We start from the raw sequence: 20,011 nt of genomic DNA on the forward strand, positions 1-20,011 counted from the left end.
TCCTATCCTTTTGAAACTTCTCTCTTTCTCTCTATGTCCACCATCCATTTTTTTTATCTGCCTCCCTATCTAACTTGTCCAGTATATCTTCAATCTCTGTCTCTATCCTACCTCCATGTTCAATATCTCCCTTTCTGTGCCCTTGTCCCTTATGTTCAGCACTGCCCTTCTGTGTTTGTCTCCACACCCAGCATCTCTTCCCTGTGTTCCTGGCCATCCCCTTGTCCAGCTTCTCCCCTCTGTCTCCCCTTTCTCCTGCACCCACAGGTAGAAGACATAGGAGCCAAACTCAGGCTTGAAAACTCGGATCTTTTATGCATGAACATTTTAACATAGATAATAATTTTTTATCTCTCTGCCTCCTCATCTCTAACCCACAGCCACACACTGCAGGGGTTACATTTTCCAGGCAAGATAGAAATCAACCAGGAAAACCTTCAACTACTCAGTACTGCCACAGTTGGAAAGGTGTTTATAAAGAAATGTCACTGTTTATAGGTGTCTTTTGTTTAAGCAATAGTGCCTGTTGGGGAGGTAGGATCTATCCAGCTGTCTGTTTGTCCATCTGTACACATCTTTATGCATATGTGCAAATAAACTGATGCATATGATTTCACTTTATCTCCCAGAGCTGTGGCATGAAGAAAAGGCAGGTGCCGCTGGCAGGAAGAGAGGAGGAACAGCACTGCAAAGCCATTAAGAACATAAGAATAGCCTTACTTAGTCAGACTAATGGTCCATCAAGCCCAGAAGCCCGTTCTCACGGTGGCCAATCCAGGTCACTAGTACCTGGCCAAAACCCAAAGAGTAACAGCATTCCATTATCTCAGAGTAAGCAAGATTCCGGAACCCCAAATAGTAGCAACATTCCATGCAGAATCCACAAAGAGTAACAAGATTCTAGAATCCGAAGGCGTAACAACATTCCATGCTACCAATCTAGGGCAAGCTGTGGCTTCCCCCATGTCTTTCTCAATAAAAGACTATGGACTTTTCCTCCAGGAACTTGTTCAAACCTTTCTTAAAATCAGCTAAGCTATCCACTCTTACCACAACCTCTGGCAATGCATTCCAGAGCTTAATTATTCTCTGAGTGAAAAAAAATTTCCTCCTATTGGTTTTAAAAGTATTTCCCTGTAACTTCATCGAGTGTCCCCTAGTCTTTGTAATTTTTGGCAGAGTGAAAAATCGATCCCATTGTACCCGTTCTGCTCCACTCAGAATTTTGTAGACTTCAATCATATCTCCCATCAGCCATGTCTTTTCTAAGCTGAAGAGCCCTAACCTCATACAAGAGGAGTTCCATCCCCTTTATCGTCTTGGTTGCTCTTCTTTGAACCTTTTCTAGCACCACTATATCTTTCTTGAGATAAGGAGACCAGAATTGAACACAATACTCCAGATGAGGTTGCAGCATGGAGCGATACGGGGGCATTATAACATTCTTAGTCTTGTTAACCATCCCTTTTTAAATAATTTGCTTTTTTGATCGCCACCACACATTGGGCAGAAGGTTTCATCGTATTGTCTCCGATGACACTCAGATCCTTTTCTTGGGCGCTAACCCCCAAGGTGGACCCTAGCATCCAGTAATTGTGATTTGGGTTATTCTTCCCACTGTGCATCACTTTGCATTTGTCCACTTTAAATTTTATCTGCCAGGTCTTGCTGGTGGGAAGAGAGGAAGAACATTGAAAAGTCAATGGGAGAGTCCAGGTTGTTCTAGCGAAGATTGGCCTGCAGCAAGAAGAGGGAGGGGCAAAGTTAGAAAAGGAGAAAAGGGGCAGAATATAAGGAAATGAGTGAAGCTACAGAGGAGGGCCAGTTTGAGGAGGGAGAGGGTTAAGGAGGGATGGAGGGAGTGAAAGGCAGATGGCAGGGGAGGGAGAAGAGAATGCAAAGTTCAGTAGCAGGGAAAAGAAGGTTTACTCAAAGGTTTATTTGAATAAAATCAGAGGTTAGAAATTTGGGTTATGTTGAGCCAATCTATAAAGACTGCAAACCTTCCTTCTCCATCAGCTATCTCCTAAGTCACTAAACGTAATACAAATATCTGTGATGCATATATCCCAAAGCGCCACTCAAAAATGAAAAAGATCACCCACTGCCAAAATATGCATCAATGTCAGTATTTAATACCCGAAGTGCTCAGAACCTTGATGGTAGAAAGACCGCAAACGCCCCTAAATGCAGACCTCTTGGTCAATCACCGCACTTATTTGGAATTAATAATAATTTAATATTTTCATATTATCTAATTCATATTTTTCAAACAAACTATATCACTTCTTTCAGTATTAGGTTTGATAAGACTAGATGAAGAGACTGTGCAACCAGAGTTTGTTTTAGAGCTCTGACGAGTTTCGCTGGAACGGCTGCTTCAGAGAACCCACATAGCGGCTTGAATTAACCAAAGGGTTCTTTCTTCACCTCCATTTCCCAAAGCTAACATATTCACAACAAGACCCCTAGATAGGAAAACGCAACTACAAGCAACCACAAGCTTAAATAAATGTAGACAAAAATTAAACTTAACCCTCAAGAAGCCATATGCATTTCATCACCAGAGAAAGAGAAAAAACACTTTACACTTTGGAAAATAAAAAGAAAGCAGTGCAAATTTAGAATAAAACTGCATTTTCTGTTCATAAAATTAAAATAAAATTATTTTTTCTACCTTTATTTTGGGAGGATGGCAGGGCAGGCAAATACAGAAGTAGCATTACATTACATTAGGGATTTCTATTCCGCCATTACCTTGCGGTTCAAGGCGGATTACAAATGGATTGTCCGGAGATTAGAAGTGTTTAGGGAGTAGTTTGTACATTTCTTTGAGTTGCTAAGGATTACATCTGATATTGAAGGATAGGGAGGGCCAATAGTGCAAAAGGGTGGATGGATAGAGTGTAAGTGTAGGATGACATGGGAATATGTAAGTGAGCAGGAAACTTACATACACTCAGCTACGCACCCTTTTTTGGATCACCATATATTCTTTTCCTCCAGACGCGTTAACATTTTTTTTAGACCTGGAACTTTCGCATTTGAATCCTACTTTGGGTTCCCTGATGCAGAGAACGAAACATGGTCCATGTCGGGACCCTACAAATTTCCAGTTCATAGACATTGCAGCGCAGACAAATCGGCGCAAGACCCCAGCGTGCCGCCTAAAAAGTGACTTTTAAAGAGCTCCGACACGGGCTGTGAGTGGGGAACACCCCCAGTTTACTTCATACTCTTTGCACTGCCGTTGGGGGGGGGGTTGGGGGTTGGAACCCTCCATTATAGAGTAAACTTAACTTTTTCCCATAGCTCTTTAAAGGTAACTTTTTAGGCGGTGCACTGGGATCTTGCGCCGAATTGTCCGCGCTGCAATGTCAGCACGAGGAAGTCTCGCGCACTTTTGTCCCATCACTAAATTTCCGAAACTACAGTCTTCAGATAAGTTTATTTATTTGAATTTTCAGTTTTTGATTTTTGTGATCATATAAGAGCAAGGATTTTCTAATTTTTTTCACACGCCGTATGCAGTGATTGGTCGGTAAGATTTCAAGTGAGCTAAACATCTCACAGAGTCCCCGGGTCTCTGAGCATATACTAGACCATAATTGTTGGCATTACCTTATTTTCACTGAGCAAATATGACGCTTGTAGTTGTACCCTTTCTAGTCCAATCAGCAGGAATTTGATTGTAAGGGGGGGAGGGGTATTATTCCTAAATACAGATTTCAGACATGCAGATGTATCTTACTGGGCTTTAGGACTGCATTATTAGGTCAGCTATCTCAATGAAACTTTCTGATGTTTCAGATGCACGTTCCATTTTCTGCTTTTATGTATACGCATTTTCCTATACCTGTGCCAATGAGTAGGGTTACCAGATTTTACGTATGTAAAATCCAGTCCCACTGCCCAGGCCCACCCATCCCCGCCCTGTTACACCCATGCCGCACCCCAGCCTCTCCCTAGCCCCGCCCCTTCAGCCTGCTTATCTCGGTCAGGAGGGCATCCACACGTGCGCGGATGTGACATCAACGCGTCGCCTCGCCTCCGCACAGATGCTCCTCCTGACGTGATTTGCTTTTCAAAACCCAGACAAAGTGCCGGGTTTTGAAAAGCTGGCTGGACGCCCGGACATGCTCTCTAAAAAGAGGACCTGTCCAAGTAAATCCGGAGGTCTGGTAACCCTACCGCTGAGTAAAGAGTCATGAGGCAGATTGCCCGACCTCCTTCTTCTCTCCACCAAACTATGCTGAAACAGCAGTAGAACCTACTCTTCACTCCTTGCTAGGTGCTCTATGATTTCCTTTCATTATCTGCTCCTAGACCAGTGGTTCCCAAACCTGTCCTGGGGGACCCCCAGCCAGTCAGGTTTTCAAGATATCCCTAATGAATATGCATGAGAGAGATTTGCATATAATGGAAGTGACAGGTATGCAAATCTCTCTCATGCATATTCATTAGGGATATCTTGAAAACCTGACTGGCTGGGGGTCCCCCAGGACAGGTTTGGGAACCACTGTCCTAGACTAATCAGTTCATTGCTAGTTAGTATTGCTCCTAGCGTAAGACAAGGAGACCCTTTGATTGGAGTCAATAATGATCACCTAATTGTAAGTCACCTGCTCAGCAGTTGAATCGCTATTGGGGGGGGAGGCTGAACCCCCATGCTTATGGTTCAGTATCCCCCAAAATTGCAACACCATCTGCTTCTATGGCTGGCTGGGATCCCCAAGAGGAAGTGGTCCTCTACTGGTGGTCTGGCAGTTGGCGGCACTTTCTGTGGGCTGTTGCTGCTGCTCCGGCCCCCACCCCACCCATGCTCGGTTTTTTACTAAACTGAGCATGTAGTTACAGACAGTGTGACGGCAGCCCACGAAAAATAAAGAAAAAGTGGGGAAGGAACTGTACACGTCAACCTGAGATAAAATTGAGTTTATTGCATACAGTCATCTATTGAAATGCAGCATACATGAAACAATCAGTCTGTCTTTCAAATTCTTCCAGACCCGACATGGTCTGTGTTTCGGCTTCAGAATGAAAGCATGCTTCAGGGGTGTAGATGATAATCCAGTAGGTGGCGCTTGAGCATTTAACATCCAAAAGAAAAAGTGCTGTAAAACGCCAGATTAAAACACTCATAGAAATGTAGCTAAAAATATATCATCTCGCTTCCATTAGCACACACAGCCACTTGGCTCCACAAGCGAGACAATATATTTTTTAGCTAAATTTCTGTGAGTGTTTTAATCTGGCATTTTACAGCATGTTTTTTGTTTTCATATGTTAAATGCTCAAGCGCCACCTACTGGATTATCATCTACACCCCTGAAGCAGGCTTTCGTTTTGAAGCCGAAACATGGAACGTGTCGGGTCTGGAAGAATTTGAAAGACAGACTGATTGTATATATGTTGTATTTCAATAGATGACTATGTAATAAACTCAGTTCTATCTCAGGTTGATGTCTACAGTTCCTTCCCCACTTTCTCTTTGTTGTACATTTGTCATAGGGTTGTTTGCCTTGTTCTTTTGGATGCCCCAAGGAAAATAACTGACTGTGTGATCCCCACCAATTCAGGTATTAGTGGTCACAGGAGGGGGCATAGAGAGCAGGGTAGGGTGGATAGAGGAGGCAGAGCAAAATTTGTACCACTCCCCTGTAGGCTAAGGACCCCCCCCCAAAAAAAAAAAAAATCAAGATCTGGCTATTCAATTGCTGTTCAAGGTAGAGTACACCTTCCTGCCCCAGAAAAAAATATTAGTGTACCAATGTCGCCTCTCTGTTCAAGTCCAGGATCCCATACCTCACAACATTCAGAAGAGCTCCACTGAGTCTGGCACCAAGTTGACGTTCCTCTTACTAAGCTGGTTGGAGGTCAATGTCTACAGGTTGCATGTTTCTGTTCTCTTAGAACTCTTGTCTACTCCAGTCCTAGTGCTGAAAGGGCCAGACTTTTACTTCATTCATGTTTTACATCTTTGACCAACCAGCATTCCATGTTTTGACTGCCTATTTGCAAATTGAGTATACTGGAGAAGGTAGCCTTACAGTAATGAATTCACCTTTAAGGTGAAGCAAAGATTTATAAACCAGAAAGCATCAAAGGGAACAAGGTTTCTGCAGCCACCAGCATCTCATCATGATACAGAGAGTCCTCCTGTCCCATACCTTCAACATCACTGCCACAAACTTATTGTGATTTAATAGTATAATATGCCAAGAGGGAAAAGTCTGTTACTCAAAGGCTTTCTTTCCAGAGGTTGAGGGTTCCTACTGAAGAGAGTTAATGAAAAACTGTATTCTAAAGATGCAGTGTTATTGCAGATTTCACACACATCAAGCCCCCTGAAAGCAGCACACATGAGTTATGTATAAACCCGAAGAAGATGGAGGTGCCAAGGATGAACCTTCTGGAATAGTGAGATTTACCACATAAAAGAGTGAGACTGAAGGCCAGAAAGTGAGGGTATAAATCTAGAAAGTTCACTTTGCAAATGAGAAAAGCAGCATAAAGTAAAATGTGTTCTTCTTTGGAGCCTCCAGAAGGATTCAGAATGGCGGCATGTGGTTAAAATCTGTAGGCTGAAAACTGCTCTTATGTGCCTTGGTTTGAATATACGTACGTATACTTATAGGGGCAAGAAGAGGAAGGGTCAAGGCAGAAGGAGGCCAAGTATGTAGGAAGGTACATTCAGATTAATTTCTACTGACACTGTTCCTTCTAAGCCGAGAGGAAATTCTCGACCTATAATTCTCAGTGGGGGTTGCTGTGGTCGTATCACATTTTCAATTGTGAGGGACAGGCAGGTTCTGCAGAACTCCAGAGAAACCTCCCTGTGCATAGTGTTTGAAAACACACCACCCCCTACTGGTAGGAATGCAGTTAGAGAATACCCACTCAATTTAGAGGGAACAGTGCCTACTGGTGGGTGGCCACTTGACTTTTCTCTCTGAGGCTTGCCTCTTATAAAGCAGTAATCAGAACCAGAGCATTGGTACTGAGGCTCTTAATGTTAGTGAGAGCCTTCAAATGAGTGTGACATATTCCTATTGAGTGAGTCTTCAAATGAGTATGACACACTCCTAATAAGTGAGAGTCAGGCCTCAAAGAGTAAGAGTGAAAGAGCCTTCAAATCAATAAAACACTCTTCTCATGAGTAAAGATTGGCATCTCCGAGAAGAGTTGTAATTAAGACACTTGGCTTACAGAGTTTTCCCCTAACCGTCAGTTACCGTATGATTCCAGAAAAAGGAGGATGGATTAAACATCCGGGTTTTACTTCCATTTCTTTCACTGGAAGTAAAACCCAGATGTCTCACTCCATTCTCCTTTTTCTGGAGCCATTAGGTAACCCTAGTTTGTGGCCCTTAGGTCCTTATACTTAAGTATCAGAAAGAACACTGAGGAAGAGGAGCCTTACATGGTAGTCTTTCCCCTCATGGTTCCCAAGCAAAAATGGCTGTCATGACCTCTACTACCATTAGAGGTCAAGGCAGTTATTTTTGTTTAGGAACTGCAAGGGGCAACAACTAGTATAGCCATACTCAGAATAGCCATACTGAGTCAGACTAATGGTCCATCTAGCCCAGAATCCTGTTTCCACAGTGGCCAATCTAGGTCACAAGTAACTGGCAGAAACCCAGAGAGTAGCAACATCCCGTACTACCAATCCCGGGGCAAACAATAGCCTTCATCATGTATGTCTGAATAGCAGGCTATGGACTTTTCTTCCAGGAACTTGTCTAGACCTTTTTGAAAACCAGCTATGTTAGCCACTGTTACCACATCCTCTGGCAGTGCGTTCCAGAGCTTAACTATTCTCTGAGTGAAAAAATATTTCCTCCTATTGGTTTTAAAAGTATTTCCCTGTAACTTCAAATGTTCCCTAATCTTTGTAATTGTTGATGGAGTAAAAAATCTATCCACTTGTACCTGTTCTACAGCACTCAGGATTGTGAAGACTTCAATCATATCTCCCTTCAGCTGTCTCCCCTAACCTCTTCAGTGTTTCCTCATATGAGAGGAGTTCCATCCCCTTTATCATCTTGGTCGCTTTTCTTTGAACATTTTCTAATTCCGCTAAATCTTTATTTTAGATATGGTGATCAAGAATCACTAGACTACCAAAGCTGGTAGGTAGGCCTACAGGGAATGCTGAGGCTTGGGGATAGAGTAAGAGGGAATAGAATTTGTTGCAGGGGAATTTGAGGAATGGGCAATGAGCTTGCCACAACAGACAGCTATGTGGGTGCCAGCTGATATTCAATGCTGGCACCTGCTTAGCTAACCAAGCACATTTAGGACTGCTACCCTGTTTCCCTGAAAATAAGCCCTATCCCGAAAATAAACCCTAGCATGATTTTTAAGGATGTGCCTAATATAAGCCCTACCCCAAAAATAAGCCCTGAAGCCTTCCCCCCACCCCCGAATGTCCCCAACACTCCCTGCCCGATTTGCCCCCAAAATCGGACTTGTCGATTTAGCAACCCCCATCCTAGTAAGACCTGACATACTGTACCTCTGCTCCAAGGCCTCCTAAAGCAGCAGTGGTGGCAACGCTCTGAACGGGCTTCTTCAAGGCCTTCCCCGCTGAGGCCTTCCCTCTGCCGCATCACTGACTGCTGCCTCCACTGCTTTTTTGAAGGCCTCAGAGCAGAGGTATGTCAGCCTAACAGTGAGAGGGTAGGTGGGGTTCTGCTGCACAGGGGGATGAGTGAGAGGGAAGGAAAGATGCTGCACATTGGGGGGGGGGAAGGAAAGAGGAAAAATTGGGGTAGAGGAGAGAAAGGGAGAGATGATTATTATACATGAAAAACAATGACATCCCTAAAGCCCTAATGCATTTTTGACCCCAAATTAATATGACACTGTCTTATTTTGTGGGAAACATGGTATTTATGTGATCCTATATGCCCAGTTAGCTATGTGGACACAGGATCTGAATACTGTCTTTATGCACATAACTCCCAGCGCCTCCCCAATTCCGCCCTTTGTAAAGCCCCTCTCCTGCACACTTTTAATATGGCCAGTTAGTGCTGATATTAAGGTAGAGTTACCATATTTAGGTAAAAGAAAAACCCAGACACATGGCCTGCCCCAGCCCCACCCCCATCTACCCCCCACAAAGCTTCATATCTTCCTCTCCAACTCCGGGCCATGGTTGGAGGGCCTCAAGCATGCACGATTTTCAATTGGCCTGTAGGAGCCAGCTATTTATGGGTGATTTTAGCATACCACACAGGAGAAGGTCTCTCTATCTAGTGGATAAAATACCTAGAGTCTGATCTTCTACAGCAGTATTTCTTACTCTTTCAGAAAGGGAATGGGACATGTATACTGCTTTTTCTTTGTGGTTTATATATTTTGGACAGGTGCTAATTTGTACCCGGGGCAATGAAGTGTTTTAAGGAGATGCAGTGGGAATCAAACTCACAACCTCAGGGTTCTCTAACCACTGGACCACTCCTCTTGCACAATGCTTGTAAAGAGTGCTCACTGTTCATTCCTGACCAAGTGTTCTCAATGGGTCTATTAGAATGTGTTGAGGAGTGTGGAGCTCCTTTGTGGTCTTCCCCAATGTTCAGTATTTTCGCCATTATTGTTTGATTTATATCTGTTGTGGGTATTATTGAGGGTATGGGGATCTCTTTGTCATTTATACGCAGATGATGTCCAGTTTGGGTTGAATTAGGCAGTCATCAATAAGACAAATCCAATATTCTTCTTCTTTTACTAAACATTTGAAGGCTTGCTATTTCCAAAAATGTTTTGGTATTTGAAAGTATGGGAGGTTTTATTCTGGGATGGGAGTACTTATGTAAGCAAAGTCTATTTGTTATAATTTTATGATTTCTTTTTTAATATTGTATATTATTATTGCTTTGGTATATTGTTGGTTGTGCATAATTTTGTAACTCACCTTGAGCTTCCTGATATGTCCCCAGAAGCATAATTTAACTCAAAGATCTATCCCATATGTTTTCATATACTTCTTGTCTGTCTGTTAGACCATAAGCTTGAAAGAACAGGAACTGTCAATTATAGCACTTTGCAAACTTTTATCTAAGCCTAGGTTTCCTGCTGAGAACAGCTTAAAACTAAGCAGTGATAAGCTCAGAAGTAAGCAGTGAGCATTCTTACTGTATGCTCATCCTCAACTTAGTAATGATCTTTTTTTGTATTGACTAAATGATCTTTTTTTGTATTGGCTTATGTCCCGTTACCCAAGTTATGTTCTATCCATCATGGTGACTTGTTTGTGCCACCCATTTGAGACTGAATACCTCACGTGTAAGCATGTTTTCCTGCAGGGGCCCCCAGGAATGGAATCGGCTACCTTTGTACATTAGAAAGCAAGGCAATTTTGATACTTTTAAGAAGTTACTGAAAAAAACCATCTATTTTGTAATATGAAATATGGGCATTAAGGCTGGTCGCTTATCTGTTTATGTTTTTTATACATGTATTTTTATATTATGTATGTTTAAATTGTGAGCTGCCTTGGGAAAGGCGAGTTATAAATAAAATAAAACAAACTAAAAAACATACCCCCTCTTCTATGAAACCGCGCTAGCGGTTTTTAGCGCAGAAAGCCGCGCTGAATGGCCCACGCTGCTCCCAAAGCTCATTGAGTTCCTATGAGCATCAGGAGCAAAGTGGGCCACTAGAAACTGCTAGCGCGGTGTCGTAGAAGACCAGCACAGATGGGTAATGTGCAATCCTACCAGCAGATGGCGACCGAGAACCACTGAGCTTTGACTTAGCCAATAAGTGGGCTGTGCAATTCCCTGAAGCCAGTCCGTTCTCAGTCTCAGCAGATGGCAGAGTGTTAAGACTATGCTGGACTGGAGCTTGAGGTCCACAGGTTTTCTCTGCTCTGGTGGAGTCACACCCAGGAGTCCAAGTTCCTCTCCCTCTCCCCCCTTCCCCCTCCTAGTTTCCTCATTGAGGGACTAGAATATATTGGGGGAGAAGATATTGGCTATTTACAGCCTCAGCTGGTGTGCTGTCTGCCAACAGATGATCAGTTGCAGTGCTAGAGGAGTCTGCCTGATTCAATTTAGGGGGGGGGGGGGGGGAAACAAGCACAAAATTTGAGGGAATCAGTTTCAGCCTGCTCCTAACTACTCTTGGGGGTCTTTGCTGTTCCTCTGTGTTTCTTACTGCAGCCTCAATATTAGCCTTCTCTCTGAGGGATTTTCAGGTCCAGGAAGGGGGTGGGTGCGATGAGTTTGCAGCGTCTGAAGCGCTGTGCGGTGTGCCAGTGCTTGGCCTTTGATGCGTCGGGAGTCTGTTCTTACTGCGCCGGCAGGAGCTCGGTGGAGAGTCAGCCTGCGATCTCAAGAGGCAGCGAATCTGCCGGCTTCTACCCTTTCAGCGCTTTAGAAATAATAAATAGTAGTAGTAGAGAGGTTTGCCAACAGCCCCGATTTTGGCAGGAACTGCCGTCATTCTGAATCCAACTTTGGGGCATGACTTTTCTCCGCATTTGGACGGGGTGATTTCCTCAGCTTCTCCTTTGGCAGGCACTTAGTTACCGTCAATCTCAGAGGTGGATTTTTCACTAGAATTAGTCCTAGTCATATAAGATGCTTTTTGCTTCCTCAGAGAAGGTCTATCTGAGCCTCTTTTCCCTGAAGGGACACTGCAAGGATCCTCTTCTTCCCTTCCTCTGAAGAGAAAGAGGGTGGATTAGGATCATTGGGTTGAGGGTTCTGGGGATGCAGAGCTGCTGGGGCAGGAGTTGACTGGCATCAGGGGACTGCGCAACCTCCTAACATCAAATCCCTTGATGGACTTTTGAGCTTTAGAAAATCAGTAAAAACCTACCTCTATACCAAAACTTCAGGCTAAGTTAGCACAAATACTGTACTTTTTTTTTTTTTTTATTTTTTCAATTATACTATCAAGTATCAGCTTGTACAGAAAGGAATTTTAAGCAGAGAAATGTTTACATGCCAACATAAAGTTAAAAAAAAAATACATGCTAAATTCAACTCAAGTCCTCTATTTAAATCTGAGATCCAAGGTTTAACATAACAGGATTAATAATAATGAAAATAAAAAGAAGAGACACAACTAAACTGTCTGAACTCAAGGCTGCCCTATTTCTACTTTATTCAGGGCTTAGGGCTTAGATTTTTCTTTTTCCTATTTTTCCAGTTGCGATAGCGATAGGAAAGTCATCAGTTGCGAGGGTTCAAAGAAAACATATTTTTGCAAAGAATAATATATAACACATTTACAAGGGTGGCGAAGATAAAACGTCGACTCCAGGTCTTAAAAGTAGAAATTCTCTCTTTCGTCTCTGGGTATCTCTTGCTAAATCTGGCTACATCTGAATTTTTAAACCTAGAAATTCCTTCTGTTTATTTTTAAAGAAATTGTTCATGAGAAAATTCTTGTCTGGGGCCAAAGCCCCCGTCAATAATAAAGTTGCTGGGGTGACCAGCTCTCTATCAGATATTTCAAGCAATGTGGTTACATTCAGATCAGCAGCAGTTTCTTGCTCTTGATTCTGTACTTTAGTAGGTAGGGAGTGTGTGGCGCAGTGGTTAAAGCTACAGCCTCAGCACCCTGTGGTTGTGGGTTCAAACCCACGCTGCTCCTTGTGACCCTGGGCAAGTCACTTAATTCCCCCATTGCCCCAGGGACATTAGATAGGTTGTGAGTCTGCTGGGATAGGGAAAAATGCTTGAGTACCTGAATAAATTAATGTAAACTTTTCTGAGCTCCCCTGGGAGAACGGTATATAAAAATAAATAAATAAATAATAAACCCGTGTTAGAGGAGGTAAAAGCTCCTCAGTGATATCCAGAACCTCTAAGCTAACATATACCTCTTTAACATTTCCCTAGGAGTAACCATGGTACTTCTAGGAAAATTAACCAATCTCATGTTGTTAGATCAGGAGGAGTTCTCTAAGGCAGTGGTTCCCAACCCTGTCCTGGAGGAACACCAGGCCAATTGGGTTTTCAGGCTAGCCCTAATGAATATGCATGAAGCAAATTTGCATGCCTATCACTTCCATTATATGCAAATCTCTCTCATGCATATTCATTAGGGCTAGCCTGAAAACCCGATTGGCCTGGTGTTCCTCCAGGACAGGGTTGGGAATCACTGCTCTAAGGATTCTAATTTTCTTCTCAAACTAATATTGTCCTTGATGAGGTTATTTCCAGGTTAATAATACTCAAGGAGGTTTTAGAGTTAACCATTTCAGATTGAAGGTTCTTAATTTCTGTTGCCTGAATTTTCATTTTATCCTCTAAATGTTGAAAATGAGGATTTATAAGAGTTGGCAACCTTGCCAAAAGATCCCAAATAGAGTCAAGAGTTACCTCTCGAGGTCTCGGGAATTGAGAAAGGGAAATTTGTGAAATGAAATTCTCTTCAGCTGCTAACTCCCCATGCTGCTCGGTAGCCTGGATTCGTCATCCCCAGAAGTTTCCTCCACCTCAGGTTCCACTCCTGAACTCTCCTGCGATTGTAGGGAGTCCAGCTCCACACTCCCTTGTCTGTTCTCTCTGGCCTCCAGAATGGATTCTGCTCCAACATCTGGGTGCTCGTCCCTTCGTGGGGAGCTGGTGCCCTGAGGGCGTGTGGGAGGGGCCCTAGTGTCAGGACTGAGAGTGGTTTCAAGTCCCAAAGAGATCGCCTCCGTCCTGCTGGCCCGGGGTGTCTCTAGCAGGAAGGTCTCCGACAATGGAAGGGCAGCCCGCATTTGCCAAAGTAGCTCTTCAATATTGCCAGAGCCAGCCATTCCAGAGCTCCACGAGGCCCCAGCCGAACTCTTTCCCCTCCGCACATCTCAGATCAAAAAGGTCATTTTCTAAGTAGAATCTTTAAGTAAGAGGAGCTCTCTGATGCGCGCTGCTCAGACAGGTCAGTCCGCAGCCACCTTGGATCTCGACTGTATTCTTAATATATGTTAAACTTACTCTCATCCAATGCATTCTCATGCATCTGCTAATCCAGAACAATCGAACCAGATGCATTTCATTGGAACTATACTGCCTTAGTCTTCTGTGCCTTGTCTATTAATTGTTACGTATGTTACCACATAACCCGTTCTGAGCTCTTCAGGGAGGATGGGATATAAATTGAATTAAATAAATAAATAAGTCAAAGCTCAGTGGTTCTCAGTCTCCATCTGCTGGTAGGAGTGCATAATATCCAATCTGTGCCAATCTAGAGGGACTAAAGGAAAGTAAATTATCAGGTAAGCCCTAATATTCCCTTAGTTTGGTGATGTTATATGCTGCCCCTACATGGTGCATTTTAGAATACAAGGTCTAGATATAAACATTAAACTTTATCAGGAAATATGCTTTAGTCTTCTTATTTCTTTTTGCTCTGTTGTGTTCTTCTCCTAAGGTTACCCTCAGAGTCTTCCATCTTCCCCTTACTCGTCTGAACCTGAAGGAAAGAAGCTGCCCCCATCGGGGGCTTTTTCATCTGAGTTCCTGCCCCATGGAGGCCTTGGGAAGATTCTGATTCTCCTCTGCAACACGGAGGGAAGTGGACAACAAGCCAGCAGGTAGTGGTATGTGGGAGTCAGAGATGGTAGAGGGGTGGAGGGCCCAAGTTCCATCACTGTCTTGTTCAGTTAATATAATACTTTCAGAAAATGGGGGTTACCGTATTTTCGCGGATATAACGCGCGCGTTATACGTGATTTTACGTACCGCGCATACCCCTCGCGCGTTATATGCCTGAGCGCGGTATACAAAAGTTTTTAAACATAGTTCCCACCCCGCCCGACGCCCGATTCACCCCCCCAGCAGGACCGCTCGCACCCCCACCCCGAACGACCGCTCGCACGCGCTCCCACCCGCACCCGCATCCACGATCGGAGCAAGAGGGAGCCCAAGCCCTCTTGCCCGGCCGACTCCCCGACGTCCGATACATCCCCCCCCCGGCAGGACCACTCGCACCCTCACCCCGAAGGACCGCCGACTCCCCAACAATATCGGGCCAGGAGGGAGCCCAAACCCTCCTGGCCACGGCGACCCCCTAACCCCACCCCGCACTACATTACGGGCAGGAGGGATCCCAGGCCCTCCTGCCCTCGACGCAAACCCCCTCCCCCCAACGACCGCCCCCCCCCAAGAACCTCCGCCCGTCCCCCAGCCGACCCGCGACCCCCCTGGCCGACCCCCACGACACCCCCACCCGCCTTCCCCGTACTTTGTGTAGTTGGGCCAGAAGGGAGCCCAAACCCTCCTGGCCACGGCGACCCCCTAACCCCACCCCGCACTACATTACGGGCAGGAGGGATCCCAGGCCCTCCTGCCCTCGACGCAAACCCCCCTCCCTCCAACGACCGCCCCCCCCCAAGAACCTCCGACCGACCCGCGACCCCCCTGGCCGACCCCCCCACCCCCCTTCCCCGTACCTTTGGAAGTTGGCCGGACAGACGGGAGCCAAACCCGCCTGTCCGGCAGGCAGCCAACGAAGGAATGAGGCCGGATTGGCCCATCCGTCCTAAAGCTCCGCCTACTGGTGGGGCCTAAGGCGCGTGGGCCAATCAGAATAGGCCCTGGAGCCTTAGGTCCCACCTGGGGGCGCGGCCTGAGACACATGGTCGGGTTTGGCCCATGTGCCTCAGGCCGCGCCCCCAGGTGGGACCTAAGGCTCCAGGGCCTATTCTGATTGGCCCACGCGCCTTAGGCCCCACCAGTAGGCGGAGCTTTAGGACGGATGGGCCAATCCGGCCTCATTCCTTCGTTGGCTGCCTGCCGGACAGGCGGGTTTGGCTCCCGTCTGTCCGGCCAACTTCCAAAGGTACGGGGAAGGGGGGTGGGGGGGTCGGCCAGGGGGGTCGCGGGTCGGTCGGAGGTTCTTGGGGGGGGGCGGTCGTTGGAGGGAGGGGGGTTTGCGTCGAGGGCAGGAGGGCCTGGGATCCCTCCTGCCCGTAATGTAGTGCGGGGTGGGGTTAGGGGGTCGCCGTGGCCAGGAGGGTTTGGGCTCCCTTCTGGCCCAACTACACAAAGTACGGGGAAGGCGGGTGGGGGTGTCGTGGGGGTCGGCCAGGGGGGTCGCGGGTCGGCTGGGGGACGGGCGGAGGTTCTTGGGGGGGGGGGCGGTCGTTGGGGGGAGGGGGTTTGCGTCGAGGGCAGGAGGGCCTGGGATCCCTCCTGCCCGTAATGTAGTGCGGGGTGGGGTTAGGGGGTCGCCGTGGCCAGGAGGATTTGGGCTCCCTCCTGGCCCAATATTGTCGGGGAGTCGGCGGTCCTTCGGGGTGGGGGTGCGAGTGGTCCTGCCGAGGGGGGAGAAGAATCGGACGTCGAGGGGGGGGCATCAGGCTTTCAGGATGGGGACAGGACTTCAAGGGGGGACAGGCAGACCTTCAAGGGGGGACAGGCAGACCTTCAAGGGGGGACAGGACTTCAAGGGGGACAGGCACGGAGAGGCGGGGCAGTGCACCGAAAGTCAGGGCGGGTGAACGGTGAGTCGGGGCAACCAGAGGAGAGTCGGGGCAGTGCACCGAAAGTCAGGGTGAGTCGGGGCAACCAGATGAGAGTCGGGGAGGGCGAAAGGAGAATCGGGGTGGCCAGAGGAGAGTCGGGGAGAGCGAAAGGAGAGTCGGGGTGGCCAGAGGAGAGTCGGGCAGCATGCGCGTTATATGCCTGAGCGCGGTATAGAAAAGTTTTTGTACATATCATCGTGATTTCTGCGCGCTATACCCCTGTGCGCGTTTTACAATGGTGCGCGTTATATCCGCGAAAATACGGTAATTTGTAATACATATTGTAAATTTTTAAGAAGATATTTAAACCCACATTTCTGAAACCCTCCCCAACCATTACCATAAAAAATAGATTTTGACTTTTTAGGATATCATAAAGTATTAGACGGGCTTAAATTCTAAAGATTTTTTTTTTTTTTTTAGCAAGACAAACAAAAAAGTCTCACCTTTTTGGCTCTTGTTTGTCTGTCTTTGTTTCCTCATGATAACTCTCTGCTCCCTCCACTACTTGCTCCTCATATCTCAGAATGATGTGGGTTCCTGTGGTACCTCTGGTCCTGTTTTCTTGTGCGACACCAACTTGTTCAGAAATAATGGCTCAGAAATCTGAAACATTTCCAAAAGAAACCAGCAACTTCATGAAAGGGTGAAATTGGGGCTTAGAGGGCTTCCTGGCAGTATGAAGTACCACAGGTTGGTGAATCCTGTTCTAGGTAACAGCTAGAGCACTCAGAATGCCCAATGGTCACTCCTAACTCCATAGAAAGCACTAAGACAGTACATCATCTCTTTTACTTCAGGATAGTGTCAGGATCGGGTAAGCAAATTTCAGCCTCTGAAGTGGTCACTTTGATCTTGTTCCCCAATCATGACTGCTTCAGGCAAGTTTGAGACTTGACCTTCTAATGGTAGAGTTCTCAAACTCTTCAGCCATACTTACACAAGCTCAGTAATGCTCCATGATACATAAGACATCATTAAATTTTATTTATGAAATTGATTTTAAGAGTATTGTTATGTAAGATGTTATTTGTTTGTAACTGTCGATAACTGCACTATGTATGTCTTTTGTAACTCGCTTAGAATTGCAGGATGAGCAAGTAACAAATTTTTTTAAATAAATAAATAAAACAAGGGCGGTAGATGCGTGGAATTGTCTCCCGGTAGAAGTGGTAGAGACAGACAGTGTCTGAGTTCTGTATTTGCACATGGTAAAAAAAAAATTCTTGACAACATAAAGTAAAAGGAGCAAACTGAAGAATTATATCAAAGGAGATACATAGCATACCTACAACAATGCAGAGGAAGACAAAGCTAATGGTACCGGAGTAGTCTGAGCATCAAGAAAATTCTGAAAATATGATGGATCACAAAAGACATAACTCTTACCCTCAAATCTTATGAAACGTTTACAAGGAAACTGTAGAGAAAACATTGCACCAAAAGCTGCTTCTTGAGAACATTTGACCAAAAAGGCTTTGTGACTATTTTCTGTGGCCTACATAAATAAGGACAAACCATTGCATTAGAGCCACACAATCTCTTATACAATACAGTTGAAGAATCCAATTTCTGTTGGGTTCTAGAGCTAAATCTCAGATCCACAATTTTTTCAATTCTCTCCAAATTCTCCCTATATGTCCTCAAGAGTTTCTTCATGTTGTTTAACACAAAAAGTCAATTACACCATAAAAAGTGTACAAGCATGTAGTACTGGGACGGAATGTTCTTTATTCAACAATGACCTGACACTGTCAGTGTTTTGACCAGCAGCCTATGTTAGGGTTCTTTTAATTTATCTGTCATACGATTCTCCTATAGAGAAAGTTGTCCCAATTTGAAATAACACCTGTGGAGTCTGAAGGGGATAAGAGTTGCTGCCTTCTGCAACAAGTTCTTAACAAGCCCTCTGCAGACAAGAGGGGGATTGGGGCATCAGCAACATGCTGAGTAGTAATCTTGTTTATACATGGTGATAACAACGCGATGGAATCACAGAGGTCTTAAACAGTTCATGCAGTAAGTACACAGCATGTGCAGTTACAGTTCCTGGAAGAAGCACACTGATTTTCTTGTGGAGCTGAGCCTTTCCTCACTAAACGTGGCTTGACTTCAGGCTTCAGCTTCTGTGTCTGCCTCTCACAAAATCAGAAGGCAGCAACTCTTACTCCCTTCTGACTCCTCAGGTGTTTCTTCAAATTGGGACAATTTTCTCTATAGGAAACACTGTGTCAGGTCATTGTTGAATAAAGAACATTCCGTCCCAGTTCTACAGGCTTGTACACTTTTTTATGGTTTAACTTGTGCACCTAAGGACCCAAAACCCTCCATAGTTTTGTCCAAATGTACCAGCACTGACTGATCTACCTCTGCAATTGCTTTCCTCACTTCTCCTAAAGTTATCTACTCAGCTTTCTTCTTCCTCCCTTTTGAACGGGTCACCACAATCAATTCCTTGGTAAAGTTTTCAATTCCCTGTCTCCTAGTCAAAGTAGATGACTGCCCGCTATTTTTCTTACTTATATCCAGATCAACTTCTGACAGGGACCCGAGGAGACAGACAAATGTAGCATTGGAACCACCCCACTTCTATATTCAGCCATGGCAGCACCCCCAACTTCTGCATCATCTTGCTAATCTCTTAACAGCCTCCACTCTTCTGAATTTAGGGGAGTCGTGCGCTGTTCAGGGCTTACTGAGGCTTCACAAACACCTAGAGCAGCCCTGTCTCCTTGTCTCCAGAAGCAAGAGGCGCATATTTTGCTATAAATTGCTGCATCAAGTCCAGAGCAGAGCTGCCAACAGATAAGAAAGAGTGGACCTTCAATTCATGCTAACCCCAATAAGGTCTTCTATCGAGCAGCAAATCTGGAGCTCACTATGCTGCCTTAATACTTCCTGCCACTATCTTGGCCACCAAATTACTGCACATTAACCTTGTTCCGAACATTACTCAAATGTCAACGGTATAGAAGAAACAGCATGTAGCTTTACACAGTCCAATCTTCAAAAGAGTTCAAGAGCAGTAAAAATAGCAAATCCAGGCAAAATCACTTCTCAAGATTCTTGACTCAGCTGCAAGAATATTATTATTACTTAAAACTTCACTTTCTGGTTTCTGTTCCTTTAGATTTCTTAGAATGTCTTGAATCCTCTTCTACCACAAAAGCACATTTCCAGACAGAGCACAATATTAATAATAATTTTATTTTTATATACCGCCCTACCACATAGTTCTAGGCGGTTCACATACAGTACTAAAAATATACAAACAGTGAATAAAAGTACGAAATCTAAAAACAACTAAAATTATACAATAATTGAATAAAATGCATTCGAGAAAATAGATAAATATCCTTAAAAAGTACAATTGTAAAATCAATGTGCAAATTTCCAATCCATATTCTGAAACATCAATTTGCAAACTTTTCGAATAAATCAGTTTTCAATAGTTTCCTAAAGGACATGTATGAATGGGCCTGAGAAATTATAGAACTTAGCCATGAATCCATTTTACCTGCCTGAAACCAAGCAATT

General features: G+C 45.0%; 1 protein-coding gene across 4 annotated transcripts in view; it reads left to right on the forward strand.

Annotated features, from left to right (window-relative positions):
* USP43 (ubiquitin specific peptidase 43) overlaps positions 1–20,011 on the forward strand; it is a 481,211-nt gene that overhangs the window by 382,553 nt on the left and 78,647 nt on the right. For all 4 annotated transcript variants that reach the window (XM_033961845.1, XM_033961846.1, XM_033961847.1 and 1 more), the window contains one exon: positions 14,380–14,542. In XM_033961845.1, the coding sequence (XP_033817736.1) occupies positions 14,380–14,542 (163 nt within the window). The remainder of the gene's footprint in view (positions 1–14,379; positions 14,543–20,011) is intronic.

This window comes from Geotrypetes seraphini, chromosome 10, assembly GCF_902459505.1.
Source record: "Geotrypetes seraphini chromosome 10, aGeoSer1.1, whole genome shotgun sequence".
Lineage (NCBI taxonomy): Eukaryota > Metazoa > Chordata > Amphibia > Gymnophiona > Dermophiidae > Geotrypetes > Geotrypetes seraphini.